This window comes from Mesoplodon mirus, assembly GCF_964341445.2.
Source record: "Mesoplodon mirus genome assembly, chromosome: 5".
Taxonomy (NCBI): domain Eukaryota; kingdom Metazoa; phylum Chordata; class Mammalia; order Artiodactyla; family Ziphiidae; genus Mesoplodon; species Mesoplodon mirus.
In genome coordinates this window covers 79,454,846-79,469,522 of record NC_138980.1, presented here as the reverse complement: position 1 = coordinate 79,469,522, position 14,677 = coordinate 79,454,846, and the positions used below count along the sequence as shown (strand labels likewise).

The 14,677-nt window shown below is 40.9% G+C and overlaps 1 protein-coding gene across 1 annotated transcript in view; it reads right to left on the bottom strand.

Annotated features, from left to right (window-relative positions):
* ALDH7A1 (aldehyde dehydrogenase 7 family member A1) overlaps positions 1 to 14,677 on the bottom strand; it is a 37,829-nt gene that overhangs the window by 21,333 nt on the left and 1,819 nt on the right. The window contains exons 3-7 of the mRNA XM_082623112.1: positions 14,146 to 14,211; positions 7,766 to 7,846; positions 7,316 to 7,439; positions 4,528 to 4,660; positions 2,776 to 2,820 (exon numbers count right to left, since the gene is read on the bottom strand). Of these exons, the coding sequence (XP_082479238.1) occupies positions 2,776 to 2,820; positions 4,528 to 4,660; positions 7,316 to 7,439; positions 7,766 to 7,846; positions 14,146 to 14,211 (449 nt within the window). The remainder of the gene's footprint in view (positions 1 to 2,775; positions 2,821 to 4,527; positions 4,661 to 7,315; positions 7,440 to 7,765; positions 7,847 to 14,145; positions 14,212 to 14,677) is intronic.

Here is a 14,677-nt window from a genome sequence, read left to right as displayed (position 1 = left end):
GGGAAACATGGAATAAAACCCACAAAGCTGAAGAAAATGAAAGATAGCTCCCATTAGCAAATTAGAGGTTTTGACGCATCTCTGCCAAGCAGAGCCAGCCAGAGAAGTGGTAAAGGATGAAAAGGGAAAGAGGCTCACCAAACCTAGACAGTATGCCGAGAAGACAGAGCAGAAGGCACTGGACCTGCCTGCAGAACCCCATAGAAGTTCAGGACTAGTTTCCACTGGCTTCCCACCAACCTCTTAGGGAATAGTGCCCTCCAGGCTAAAGTAAGGTGGACAAACACAGCTTTTTCTTAATTAGTCTGCTTACAACGTAGGCTGTTAAGAGTCAAAATGAGAAACACAGTTCAATGCTACTTAAATCTGATTTTAAGTTGTAAAAAACGGCTCCAGTAATTCTGATTTCTCTGAAACAGGGTTCTTTCATTGATTTTGAGCTTCCTGAGGAGCATGGGCCTAAATAGAGCAAAAGTTCTTTCGATCAATCATCCCAGGCTACTGGCTACTTTCTAATTTGCTTAACTTAAATTTCAAAAGGATCCAAATCCTATACCCACTTCCATAAAAAAGATACCATTGTCATACCTAAGTAAATTCTCCAATTGTCCCCCAAAATATCCTTTACAGCAGTTTTCTTTCCTCCACCCAATCAAGGACCACATACTGCAGTTTCATGTCTGAGACCAGGTGTCAGGCTGTACAATTCTCTCCAGGGACTCAGGGTGTATCTACTATCTGTACAAGTAGCTGACTGCTCCTGAAGGGTTGTTATTTTGCTTTGGCCTGTGAGTAAAGGTAAACCAAACCCTCTTCCCCTAATGCATGAGAATCTGACCTTGGGTTAACTCTTTAGTTTTGTTCCTCAAGTTACCTGATAAATGCCAGAGTACCAACAATGCTACCTAGACAATATGGCTCATGGTAAAAATGACCCCTGACTGGTCAACTCAATCTAAACTGGAATAACGACCTGAGAACTACAACTGGGAACCTCATGTTTTTGCCCTTCTCTGAGCGCAGTGACTCCTGTAACTGTATGTCCCTGGTGGGTGGTTGAAAGCCATGTGGACAGAATTGTTACAAGACATTTTCGTACATGTGGGGCATTAGGCTTTTAAGCCAGGGCAACCTCCACACCTGTCCAGTATAGATCTCATCTCCTTTGCACTGAATAAACTGCTACAAAGACACTGAATCAAGAGGAATACCTGATGCTATCCTCCTAGCAAACTATGTTCCTGTCCTATATCCTTCTGAACATATCGAGGTACAATATGTGGTCATTTTATGAGTCTGAGTATTAGCTGAACTTTAAAAACTCCCAGTGGACATTGCAGCACCCTTGGTTAATTCCAGCACAATTTAGCATCATTTTACTTATTGTATTACATTACAAAATCAGATAATATTCTCAGTTACCTAAAAAAAAATCATCCATGTTCCTATGAACACCTCAAACCCTTCAAAGGTTTAAAGTAAATAAATAAAGCAAATATTTAAAAGCACAAGGCAACAGTTAACTTAGAACTAATATCAAAATTAATAATTTAACCAGCTATTAATAACAATTGGCAAGTCAGTTCACTATGTCCACATTAACTTTTTTTTTTTTTTTTTTAAGGATTATTTTTAAAAATTGCCTGGGGGGCTTCCCTGGTGGCACAGTGGTTGGGAGTCTGCCTGCCGATGCAGGCGAACGGGTTCGTGCCCCGGTCCAGGAAGATCCCACATGCCGCGGAGCGGCTGGGCCCGTGAGCCATGGCCGCTGAGCCTGAGCGTCCGGAGCCTGTGCTCCGCAACAGGAGAGGCCACAACAGTGAGAGGCCCGCGTACCGCAAAAAAAAAAAAAAAAAAAATTACCTGGGGAATCTCATCATTTTTATGTGCTTTATATGTCAGTGTTCTTCTTAATATTTAATTTGAACAACTTTGCCTTGAAAGATATTGTTTCCTCAATATCACATATTCCTTTCAAGTAAACACTTAATACACGCTACTCTTTTTTTAGCCGACCTTTCACTTCCTAAGCCAGTGTTCCTAAAATGACCTTCCAACATTAAGGATCCTCTTATGTATAGAATCCATCACAAACTCTCTACCAACAATTCTTTAAATCAGAGAATGTAGACCACGCAAACAATGGAACATCAAGGGCCCACTGTCACCCTACATGGGAAGGCACTCTCTTCTATACATTCTCTAAATTCTGGAATGATAAATTAGTAACACTGATTTTATGACCTAATCAGAGTTGTCATGTTTCCAAATAGGATTAAATAAAATAGTAATTTTTTTAACTGAAAGATCAAATACATTTTAGATAGTGTCAGAAGAATCAGTGCAATAATATAATAACCCTTTCTTTCTGCTTTGCTATTAAACAAAAGCAGTAAAAGTATCAGGTGAGTAGAAATCAAGACCATTAACATGCTGAATAGTTATAGCATAAAGCCCCTAAATTGCAAAACTATTTCCTTTCCACTGGATTTGTTTTTATTTTGCAAGTGACAAAAAAAAATGTTTTAAGAGTTCAAGTTCAACATTTATATCAGTATCTGGCATGTTTCCCAAGACTTAAATGTATGGCTCTGAAAAAACTCTGTAAACAGCCTAACGATACAAAAATGTTATTACAACCAAAGAAGAAAGAGTTTATCCAAACTCCATGCTAAAATAAATGACACTTTCATGTCATATTAAAAATTCAGTGCCTATCAATCACCCTTTTAAGATTCTTCCATACCCAGAAAGAAGAAAGTCATACATACTTACTTTGTGACAGCTACACTAATGAGAGAAGTTGTTGGAGCTCCTTTCCTTATAAGGGTAAAAAAACAAAACAAAAAAAAGGCAGTTTAATTTGGTGGAAATCATTAATACCTTTTATTTCCAAGCAGAAGTCTTTGTGAGAAAAAGTCTTCTCCAATTAAGCAACTTAGCCTAGTAACTGAAAGAGAACTCTATCCTTCAGCTTGGTGCCTCTGGGACCTAAGGAACTATAAAACTTTTATAAATAGAAAAATGGCACCAAGCAATTCTGAACTTGCTTGCTGCACAGATCACAGGAACTGTTACATTAACCTCTGCCAATTATGGAAACTGAGTAAAACAGAAATCAATCAACATGAACTTTCATTGGAAGGCTCAGAGGGCTGAGAAAAACTATACAACTAGCCTTTGGTAACATGGTGCCAGATCATTAATCCTCCCAACTATGCCCTTGCTTTCATACAGTCTTTGAATACCTTCAACTGAATACAACACTAAGATCAGTACATATTAGCGGGACAGATACAAAAGGGGCAAAGACAATTCTCCTGGTTTTCCCAATCTAAGTTCCTCCATTGAACATGAAAGCTAAAAACAAGGAACTGTTTTGCCATCTATAAATACTGACATTGTCCCAGCTAGTTTTTACTATCACATATTTTATAGCGATGTAACATTTAATGCATCAATGGTAATATGGCCAAGTGCCTCAGAATCACTTGGGAATTCACTATCAAATTTTACTGAGTTAAAAAAAAGAATCGAATTTTTAAAAGAAGGTTGTGATGTATCACAAGTATCACTTTTTTTCCCTCCTACTTGTTCACTTAGTTTTCTGTTTGTTAGTATAGTATAATAAAGACTATCTGGTTTTCACTCCCAGTTTTCTGGCACACCCTGTATCAACACCCCTTGGAATTTTCCGAGTGATAGAAGTCTTTGTTATGCTAATGAGGTGACTAGTGGGCCCGCTCCCAAGATAGTGTCCGGATGGGTACTGGTCATTGGTCACCAGAAAGATCAACCATGGGGAGGGGAGGAGGGATGAAGACTTAAGTTCAATCACATGTACAATGATTTACTCAATCATGCCAACGTAATAAAACCCCCATAAAAATTCTGGACACCAAGCTCAGTGGAGCCTCCTGGTTGGGAAGGCGACGTGTCCTCCCCTCACAGGGAGAGGGCAGGGAAGTTCTGCGTCTGGGACCCTTCTTGACCATGCCCTATATGTATCCTTTAAAATAAAACTGCCATCATTAAATATTGCGCTTTCTTGAGTTTTGTAGGCCATTCTAATGAATTACTGAAACCAATGGTTCACAGGAACCTCCAGATTTGTAGATGGCTGGTCAGAACTACAGATGTCCTGGGGACTGGGAACATCTGCAGCTTGCATCTTAAGTAGGGGCAGTATTGTGGAAGACTGAGCCCTTAAACAGGTGGAGTCTGACACTGAGTCCGGATAGTTTCAGAATTGAATTACCGTACACCTGCCTGGGGTGGAAATAACTGGAAGGAACAGGGGACGAGGCTGTGTCAAAAAAAAAAAAAGGAGGTCAAAAAATATAAATTTTACCAATGGTAAAATTTGTAATAATTAAAAATCAGCATTTCACAACTACCAGGTGTGACTTAGCTATGTTAATTGAAATAGTAGAAAACATTGCAATACATTTGCAATACTTTCAGTAGTACCTGAAAATAGCTAATTTTACTATCTAACTACTGGATAAGAAAATGAGCCCTTCTTACCAAAGGCAGGCATTCCCACAGATCATGGCGATGGCATTGTTCCAGCCATACACCGCCACAGGGAAGTTGAACGCAGTTATGATTCCAACCAGGCCTACAGGATTCCACTGTTCAATGAGCGCATGGCCAGGTCCTGAGGACAGGGAAAGCATGCAACATGCTTAAGCACATTAATTTCATGCCTGTCAAGGTAATAAGAACAAAGTCTGCAATCTTTCATTTTCAGAACAAAGGTGCACCAGACCAGGTGGGGACTCCAGATGCCTTGTAGCGGATCACTTTACGCAGCTGTGGGATGTTGGGACATTAATTAGCATACAACAAAAGCTGTTATTACTACCACATTATCTTATAAACCATGAGGATATCCATTATGCCTCTGCTCATAGGAACTCGGTGTAGATCAGGGCAGTTTCAGTCCCATCTGGGAGACAAGGAAACTTCAGAGAGCAGATGAGACGTGTCCTAGGTGATGTGATTGCCAAGGGCAGGGCACGGCCACAACACAGGAGTCATGACTCTCAGGGCCGTGTTCTTGACGTTCTGATGAAGCCCTCAGCTAACCTCTCTAAATTCAAAACAAAGTGGCTCCCATACAGGGAAAAAAGTTATAATAATTATAAAAATGTTGAATGAATGAATTGCACAAATCTTTTCATACATACAAGAAAACTGAAAATACAAATTGAACCATTTGCATTTTATAGACAAACTTTAAAGACACCATAATCCCACAAGGGCCTTATTTTAATCAAAGGCAGCTAGAGCAGTGAAGAGCCAGAGCAAGGAGTGTGAAGGTTCACAAAACCTGGTTAAAAGCACTAGGAAGGTCACGCTCCCAGCCATCCACCTTTCTGGCCATGCTCACACTGCTAGCAAAAACAGGGAAACCACCACTTGCTGCACCTCATTCCCAGGCCCTTCCTTAGTCTAGGAACCCTAATCTCCCTGGAGATGAGGTGCTGGTACAGCCTCACAGGGCCTCTTCCTGCAGGGCCTGCCTCCTCTTCTCTGCCCCTCCCTTCTTCATCCTCCCCCCAAGTAGGCCAGTGGAGCTCTTATAACATCCCTCCGTAGCTTGCCACACTTTGGTGTCTGGATCAGTACTGGAGCTGCCCTCATGGTAAAGTCCAAACTCCATGAAAAGTCCCTACCCAAGGTTCCCTCTCCACCCATCTCTCCCCCTCACTGTGCCCTCCAGCACTGCTGAAGTTAACACAGTTACTAATGGCTAAAGGCAATCGCTATTATGTATCTAATTAAAGACAGTAACTGTACATTTGAAAAGAATCCCCTAACTTCCTACAAGCAGGGAATTTGCCCGATATTCTAAGAAAAAATAGGAAAATACGATTTTTTATTTTTTTTATTTTTATTTTTTTTGCGGTACACGGGCCTCTCACTGTTGTGGCCTCTCCCGTTGTGGAGCGCAGGCTCCGGACGCGCAGGCTCAGCAGCCATGGCTCACGGGCCCAGCTGCTCTACGGCACGTGGGATCTTCCCGGACTGGGGCACGAACCCGTGTTCCTTGCATCAGTAGGCGGACTCTCAACCACTGTGCCACAACCACCAGGGAAGCCCCGGAAAATACGACTTTAAAAAAAATTTCTTTTCCTGATTATAAATGTAACACAATTCCCATTGTGGAAACTTTGGAAAATATAGAAAAATATAAAGAAGACAATAACAACATCAATAATTCTGCCGTGACAAACAACCAAGTAACAAAGTTACTACTTTGGCAGACTTCCACCCTGGTACTTTTTCTTGTCCTCATCATTAAGTACAAGGTTGGTCCTTGCAGCACAGTTTAACAACCAAAGACTGAAAATACCCTAAATATCCATCTTTTAGGAACTGGCCATCCTTACAACAGACAACCATAAAAAAAGATGAAGGAAGTACCTTATTGGAATAATATGAAACAATTTCTAAGACACATTAAGTAGTAAAAAAAAGTAGAGAACAGAACATACAGTTTGCTAATGTTTATGTTCCTAAAAGACACATATTTGCCTGCACGTGAATAAAAGCTCTAAAAAGATACACAAGAAACCAGAAACATTCGACACTTCCATGGAGATACTATGGAGTATCCCGTGGGGAGGACAAAAACTTTTCATCCTTTACCCTTTTATTCCTTTTTAATTTTGTGATATGAATATATTACCTCTTCAAAAAAATTAAAATAATTCAAAAATAAGTAAATACAACTTTCCTATAAAATTTGGGGTTGGGGAAAGCAAACTTCATGATTTTTTTAATGCCTGCTAATAGACTGCCAAAATTATTTGCTCAACTTTTGTCATATGACTTGACATGTAGGTCATTTCTAATGTTTCCTCTTAATAGGACAATGAACATCTTCACACAGGAACCTCAGTCGTATTTCAGATTATTTACTTCAATTAGATTCTGGAAACTGGTATTAAGTATTAAGGCTCTTTGGATAGATATTTTTCCAAATTGTTCCCCAGACAGACTGGTGATCCACATTGCCAAAAGTCCCCATAAAAGAGTGTCTGTCTCACCCATGGACTTGCCAATTTAAAAAAAAATTTTTTTAAGTTTAAGCATTTTAATCTGATGTCTTCATCTGTTTTAATTTGCCTTTCTTAGTAAAGAGATTAAAGTTATTATCATATCTATGTATTTCCTGAAATTCCTTTTTTGCAAACTGTTCACAGCCAGAGAAATTTTTGGAGCTCTCTGTATTAGAGTATGAAACTCTTAAAAATAAATAAAATAAAATAAAAAGTCTCTTAACTGAACTGACTTCATTGCTTACTTTCAGAAGGCAGGATGGGTCCCCCAATCATCCGAGATAAGCCAACAGCATAATCACAAATATCCACGTACTCTTGAACTTCTCCCACACCTTCCACTAAGATCTTCCCCATCTCCAAAGACACCTAAAAATACAAAAGACCAAGCCGCATTTTTCCAATAGAATTCATACTTTAAAGATTAAATTTATGGTGGGGAAATCAAAACATATTTTGTTTGTTTTGTGATGCTCATAAACTTCATAAAGTCTGTTCTTATTTTTCTGAAGAATTTTAAAACCCAAGAATTGTCTTCACTTTTTCCTGTCCATCTTGTTAATCTTCCCTCTAAAGAAAAGATTTTTGAAATATATAAATTACTCTTCTTAAAAATCACAACCTTATACACAGGAGGACAAGATAGCCTTATTCCTCACTCAAAGGATTGTACATTTACTACAAAAATACTTTACCAAGCTTCCTAGTACTTGGATCTTCTCCCGCAAGGCATCACCAATCTGTCTCACTACTTCTCCTCGCTTTGGAGCAGGAATCTAAGAAAATAATGGAACTTTAGTGTCTGATTCAAAGTGTAAGCTTGTGTCTATAACACAGTAAGTATTAGATAAATGTGCAATAAGAGAACAAAGTACAAGCACATCAAAGACAACTGTTTTGATCCCATCAAGACTGTGACATGGCAGGCCCCAAAACCCATACCAGAGACCAAAAAAATATCCAGATGATACCTTCTTGGTGAGCCAAGGACTGTGCTAAGTACATAGAGAAATTCAGATTGAACACAACTTTTTGGGATGGCTCCAGAAAGCTCAGAATGCCTTACATACCTGTAACCCTTTATGATTCCCAGAGGTATTTTCATATGGGTCAAACTGACTGCATGCCCAAACCCTAAATTCAGCTTACTTACAAAGCTGGTACTCAATAATCCATTCAAATAGTACCACTCGCTCACCAAATACTTTCCGAGCACCTACATACTATGTGACAACAGTAGTACTAGGCACCAGGGCTAAAATAAGTGAGGCACTCATGGAGCTAATTATTATTATCTAGCAGCAGTCATCGTGCTTAATAACGGGCGGGGAGAGGCAACAAATAATTACGAAAGGCCACAAGGGCTATAAAGACCAAGGAAATAAAGAGGGTTCTAAGACAGAGAAAACAGCAGGCTTGGAGGATAAATGGGTACATTACTTTACCTAAAAGGCTGTCAGCCCAAATCTCCAAGGTGAGATTTAAGCTGAAACCTAAGGTTGGGAAAAGTCAACCATAGGAATATTCTTCCCAAGGAAAAGAAAAACGTGTAAGAGACCCACGGAAAATAAAAGCCGATCATATACGAGGGGCTGACTGAGAAGGACACTACGCCTACAGCTAGAAGGAGCTTTAGGCGTCTGAATTTTACTCCAGGTGCAATGGGAAGTCTTTAATGGTTTTTAAGAGGCAGAATAAGATGATTCACTTGAACTTTTCTAAGATCAGTGCCTGATGGGTATAGAATAAATTGGAGGGGAAAAGAGTAGAAGCAGGGAGACCAACTAAGAACATGTTCTACTAGCCTAGGCAAAAAAATACTGGTGACTGAGCCTTAAGATAGAAGCAAGGGAGACAAAAAGTGGATTCAGAATCTATTTTGGAAGTAGAATGGACAGAACACACTAATGGAACAGGTATGGGAAATGAAAGCACTATGGATGACTCCCAGGTCTCTGACTTGAATAGCTAGGTAAATGGAAGTAGAATTACAGGGATGAAGATAACTCAGAAGAAGCATCAGGATTTTTTTTTGGAGGTGGAGTACAGGTTGGGCCATATTAAGTTTGAGATGTGATGCATGAATGGAGACATACTTTCGCCACCTATGATGTCACCCTTTCTCTCCCTTCCAGCTCTTCCTAATTTATTCCACCTCTCCCTCGAAAGGCAACTAACAGGACCATTCCCACACCCCCAGGCTGCAGCCAGTCCCCCCATGCCCTCCTCCCAGAGAGGCCTCCCAGAGCTTGACCGTGAGTTCAGGGCTCTTCTTCGCTCTCTCTCCTTCCCAAATGTACCCCAAATGTCTTAGTATAGCTTTTCTGAAGGGTAGCTTGGTATTCTATTAACATTTAAAATGTTCCCTGCTTTGAATAGGCAGTTCTACTTCTGGAAATTGAGTATATACATAAGTGTGCAAAAGTAGAGGTACAACAGCATTTACTGCAGTGCTGTTTCCAGTAGAGAAAACAGAAACCATCTAAATGTCCATCAGTATACGACTGGGTAATTATGGAATAGCCATAAAATGGAATGCTTGACACTCTCTAAGAATAGATTTATAAGGAAAAACTTTTAAAAGCCATAAAAATAGCGAGATAAGCAAAAGTTTACTTACCATATGCATTAAGTTTGAAGGAATATAAAAGATATTAACAGTTGTAATTTCTGGGAAATGGAATCATAAGAGACTTTCATTCTCCACATTTTGTATGTGGATATTTGCCATTTTTACGATACCTGCACACTTTCAGAAACAGTAAACAAAAATTATAACATTAAATGAAGTAGTACAGATCCTTTGTATTTTCTAAGGCATGGAATGGGTTTAATAATGTTTTGATTGAACTTAGCCCACACATTTATACACTTAGTAAATTGGTTAATTTCAACTCAGAATGGCCAACTCAGTACACATAGCTATTCTAAGCACATTTATTCTATCAGTCTTTCGACCACCACTTACTGCACACGTTCTATGTGCCAGATATTGTGCTAACCCCTGGGATACTAGGGAAACAAGTCAGCTACAATTCATGCCCCCTAGAGCCAATGGTCGAGTGAGGGTGGTAGAAACAAAACAGGAGATTACAATTTCATGTGGTAAGCACCGTGATGGAGCTAGACTGCACAACTGGACGACCTATGAGTGTTAACCTAGCATTACTTGGGGGCAAGGAGGTGGGGAGGAAGGAGGCTTTTTAAAGAAGTTGAGAGTTGAGGCCTAAGACCTAAAGCATGACTGGTGTTTACCAGCTGAAGAGGTAGAGAAAGCATGGGGGACAGGGAGCATAACATACACAAAGGCTAAAAGACAAGAGAACACGGTGATTTTGGAAAACTATAAAGACTTCAAAGAGGTAGGAGAGGAAAGTAGGGGCCACACTGCAAAGGACTATGTAAAGGATCCAAAGAGCAGTGGAGAAATCACTAGAGGGTTTTATATGGTGGGGAGAAAAATCACAGTGCTTTTTAAACTACCACTCTAAATGTGGTATAGAATAATGGATTGGAGGGAGAAAAGACTCAGGTAGGAAATGAGGCCAGACAAGAGATGGTGGCTGTCTGGACCACAAAAATAGCAAGAGAGAGAAATATAATTCAAAGTGTTTAAGACTTGGTAATTGATCAAGTCTCAACCCTGGCTACATATTAGAACCACCACCCACGGTTTAAACTACATTCCATCCCAGACCACTCAAACCTGGCTTTTTTCTTTTTCTTTTTCCTCCAGCTTCCAAGATGATTAGTAGGAGCAGCAAGAGATGAGAAGAAAGGCAGGATTAGGTATGAGGTGAGGTATGTGAGGCGGGAGCGGGAAACCAGGAATACAGCCATATTTCCCGTGTGGGCTTAATCAGTCCCAGCGTGACGGGGCATCAATAACCTCAGACCCTCCTGAGATGGGAAATGAGAGTCCTTATCCCTACACACCTCACCGTGAAGTCAGATTTAGAATGAGCATCAAAGGCAGCCATAGGAGAGAACTATGAGCACTGAGGGAAGTATCAGCTGAGCCCTTGGGGAAGTACTACAAAGACACCCACCCATGTTAAAGAGTTACCAAGTATCTGGTATCCTTTTATTCAGCTAGAGAAGGCCCATTCACAGTTCCTGTCATCTCTGGCACTTCCTCACCAGAAATGGAGAGAGAAAATGATGACACACACAGAGGATGGAGAGAGGCAGAAACAGGTGGCATTCAGACTAAATCTAGCTCATGAAAGAAAGCAACAGAGCGAGAAGTCCCAAACAGGTTCCCTGTGGTTAGTTTTAGTTAAGAGAAAGAAATGTTTTTATAACTACCTTTTCATATTTTCATACTTTTTTTTTTTAAGGAAAAAGGAGACAAAGTTCCCTTTGAAAAATTCCAGGTTTAACACAAATGAACTAAATGAAACCGTGGTTTGTCCTCACAGGCAAGGCCATCCAGAAAGGTCAGGACCAAGCAGAAGTAGCCCCACATGAGTGAGCATCCAAGAGGAAAAGTATATATACCAGGAGGGGATCAAGCTTTGGTCTGTTCTTATTTGAGAACCAGCACCCCTGCTGGCAGGAGTCCAGAGGCACAGTTAGGAAAGGCTCTGCTTCTTCCCTAAACTTTGGACTCAATTGCTTAACTCAAATTCTAACAAGTGGGATTCCCGACCGATTTTACCATCACCCAGGAAAGCCACCTGTTCCCACTTAGCACCCTGACTCTACTGAGAGGTCTAACAAGTAAAAGCAGAAATAGTAAGAATGTTAGGTGCAGAGGCCGGCCCAGTTGAGTAAAGAGCAGGCACCAAGTAAGAACCTGAGTTCAAAAGTAGCAACAACAACAAAGTACAGCACAATATTAAAGAAAGACATCACAATTCCAGCTGCCACCCCCTCGGGCAAAGCCAAGACTAACCTAAAAGCCAGTTCAGGGAAAGAAAAGACCCTGAATTCACACAAATCTTTTTTCAAACAAGACTGTATTTACTGTGGGTAAAGACACACATATAATGGAAGTTTCTGGTCAAAAGTTTCACTAGCATTCAAAATAGCACATGCAAAGAGTGAATCCTAATGCAAATTATGGACTTATTAATACTAATGTATCCATATTGGCTCACCGATTAACACGTACCACACTAATGCAGGGTATTAATACAGGAAACTTGCAGAAGTGATGGAGAGTAAGGAACTCTACACTTCCTGATCATCCTTCTGTTGAAGGGGTTCAAGCCACCCCAGAATGGGCCAGTCTGGCATGTTCTTTGGCATTATTTTGAGCTAAAGGCAATCAAATCACAGCAGACTCGGAAAAGATTTCCAACTCTCCTTAACCACCTACAAGAACTTAGAAAGGGGACCTATACCAGGAGCTACCGCCAGAGGTAACTTTTTATATCTGACTTATCTGCATGAGGGAAAACATTTGTTACCAAACACTTGCTCTTCTCACGTTCCTAAGATTTGTCCTCCTCTTCTTTGAAGCCCCAGGCCCCCACCCCTTCCCTTAGATCAGGATGGTATATAAGCCTCAACTGCCTGACTGCCTTTGGGTCTCATATCTTTGTGTCTCCCCCTCATACAAAATTAAAATTTGTTTTTCTCCTGTCAATCTGCTGTATGCTGATTTAATTACTAGAACAGCCAAAGAACCTAGCAGAGAATAAAAAATTTTCCTCCCCTATAGTTTCACCCTAAAACTGCTCTAAAATATAAAGTCTATTAATTAAAAAAAAAAAATACAATTGTCCTTCAGTATCCACAGGAGATTGGTTCCAGGACCCCCACGGATTCCAAAACTTGTGGATGCTCAAGTCCCTTACATAGAGTGGCTGAGAACAGTCAGCACTCAGTATCTGCAGATGTGAGACCCACATAGGTGGAACCGGCTGACTTAAAATAATTTGACACAGCTTTGGTCACAATTCTCTATCCTGCTAAGGTGAACTTTACTTAGCACACTGCTTACTTTTGGAAGTGGTATTTTCTTTGTTCAAGGATATTTTTGATTGGATATAATGGAACCCTGAGCATAACTTACAGCCAGAATTAAAGAGATGTTCTTCCTGCTTTGCACAGAGGCGGTCTGTTGGCTGACAACAACCCTGCATCCAACCCAGGGCTCTCCTGGAGAGTCTGCCCTTCCCCAACTCCCCACAGCAATCGCGGATTCAGGAGAAAAACAAAAAACCACTGAGGCTCAGCAGTCACAAACCCAGCAGGACATGGTTCCAGAAATCAAGCTCACAGGTACAGAGGTTTGCCCCCATCTGCAAGCATTTTAAATGATTAATTCATTTAACCCTTACAATAACTCAAGAGGTAAGCACACCTGGTCTCCCCTTTTTACAAGACAAAGCACACTAAGGTGAAGTAACAAACCCAGTGGCAGAGCTGGGTTAACCGACCGGATATTCCTGCTGCTTCGGGCCTTCAGCTGAAGACCAAAAGGGATATTCAGGGTGGGGGAGGTGAGGCAGGCCTGAGAGATCCAGGCTAGGCCAGTTCTTTACTCTCCCCTCCTCCAGACCTAGGCCCTTATCTAGTGATAGCTCAGTGTGGCCCAGCCCAGCTGCAGTCAAAATCCCTACACCAGCTCACAGAACTCCTGGTGGAGACAGACAAAGGCAGAACTGGCCTCAAAGCCTCATCAGACTGTTGAGGAACTGGAGCCTAGGCCCGGTAAGAGGGGCCACTGCCACCACTGCCCTTTGAACCAGGAATGTCGACCTATTGCTAAGATAACCACCACCCCCGAAAAAACTGGCAGGGAGAGGGAGAAGGGGAATTCAGGTATTTTTAGCATAGATATTCCTTTCTCTTTGCTTAATTATAAATTCAAGTAACTTCAGTTGGAGAGTAAAGTGTTCACAGATCAAGTTTATGCCACATTAGTAGAGTTCTATTCCTTTTAAAATTACTGAATTACTGAAGGCCAAATGTGGAAAAGGCACTACGTTAGAACTACAGCAGAGGAGACAGTCGCAGCCCCCAGGAGCTCCTGTTTCAGCAAGGGGACACTGGCCTGCTCATCAAATGTCTCTTATCTCACCGTCATTACAGTAGGTAATCGTGCCATGGCCTCCATACTTACATCTGCCCAGATTCTCCATGCTTCTCTTGCTTCCTTTACAGTTTCTTCATAGTCAGCCATGCTGGCCTAAATAAAGATTTGGAGGGAGATAAAGGGTAAAGGAAAGGGCAGTGATGATCTTCTAAGAACACAGATTTTTGGAAAAGAATTGTAAAAATCTCTGGTTGACCCTAAGATTTGTGGTTTAAAATGATTTTCACAGCCTACACTTCCAAAAACTTGCTGGAATTCAGTAAGTTATAATCTGTGCTTTTTAAAACCTTGCTTCTCAAAGCGAGGTCCAGGAGCCTCATCTGTGAGCAATACCTGAGGTGTATTAGAAATTCAGGACCTCAGGCTCCAACCCAGATTTAAGAGGTCAAAATATTCATTCTAACAAAAGTCCCCAGGTGATCCAGAAGCATGGCCTTCAATGGACCCCCTCCCGAGTCCTCTCTAGGGTTCACCTTTTCTGGGGCACACACACCCCCATCAAGAGTCTCCCTCAGATATTCTTAAATGTTACATTAAAAAAAACCATTATTCTTTGACT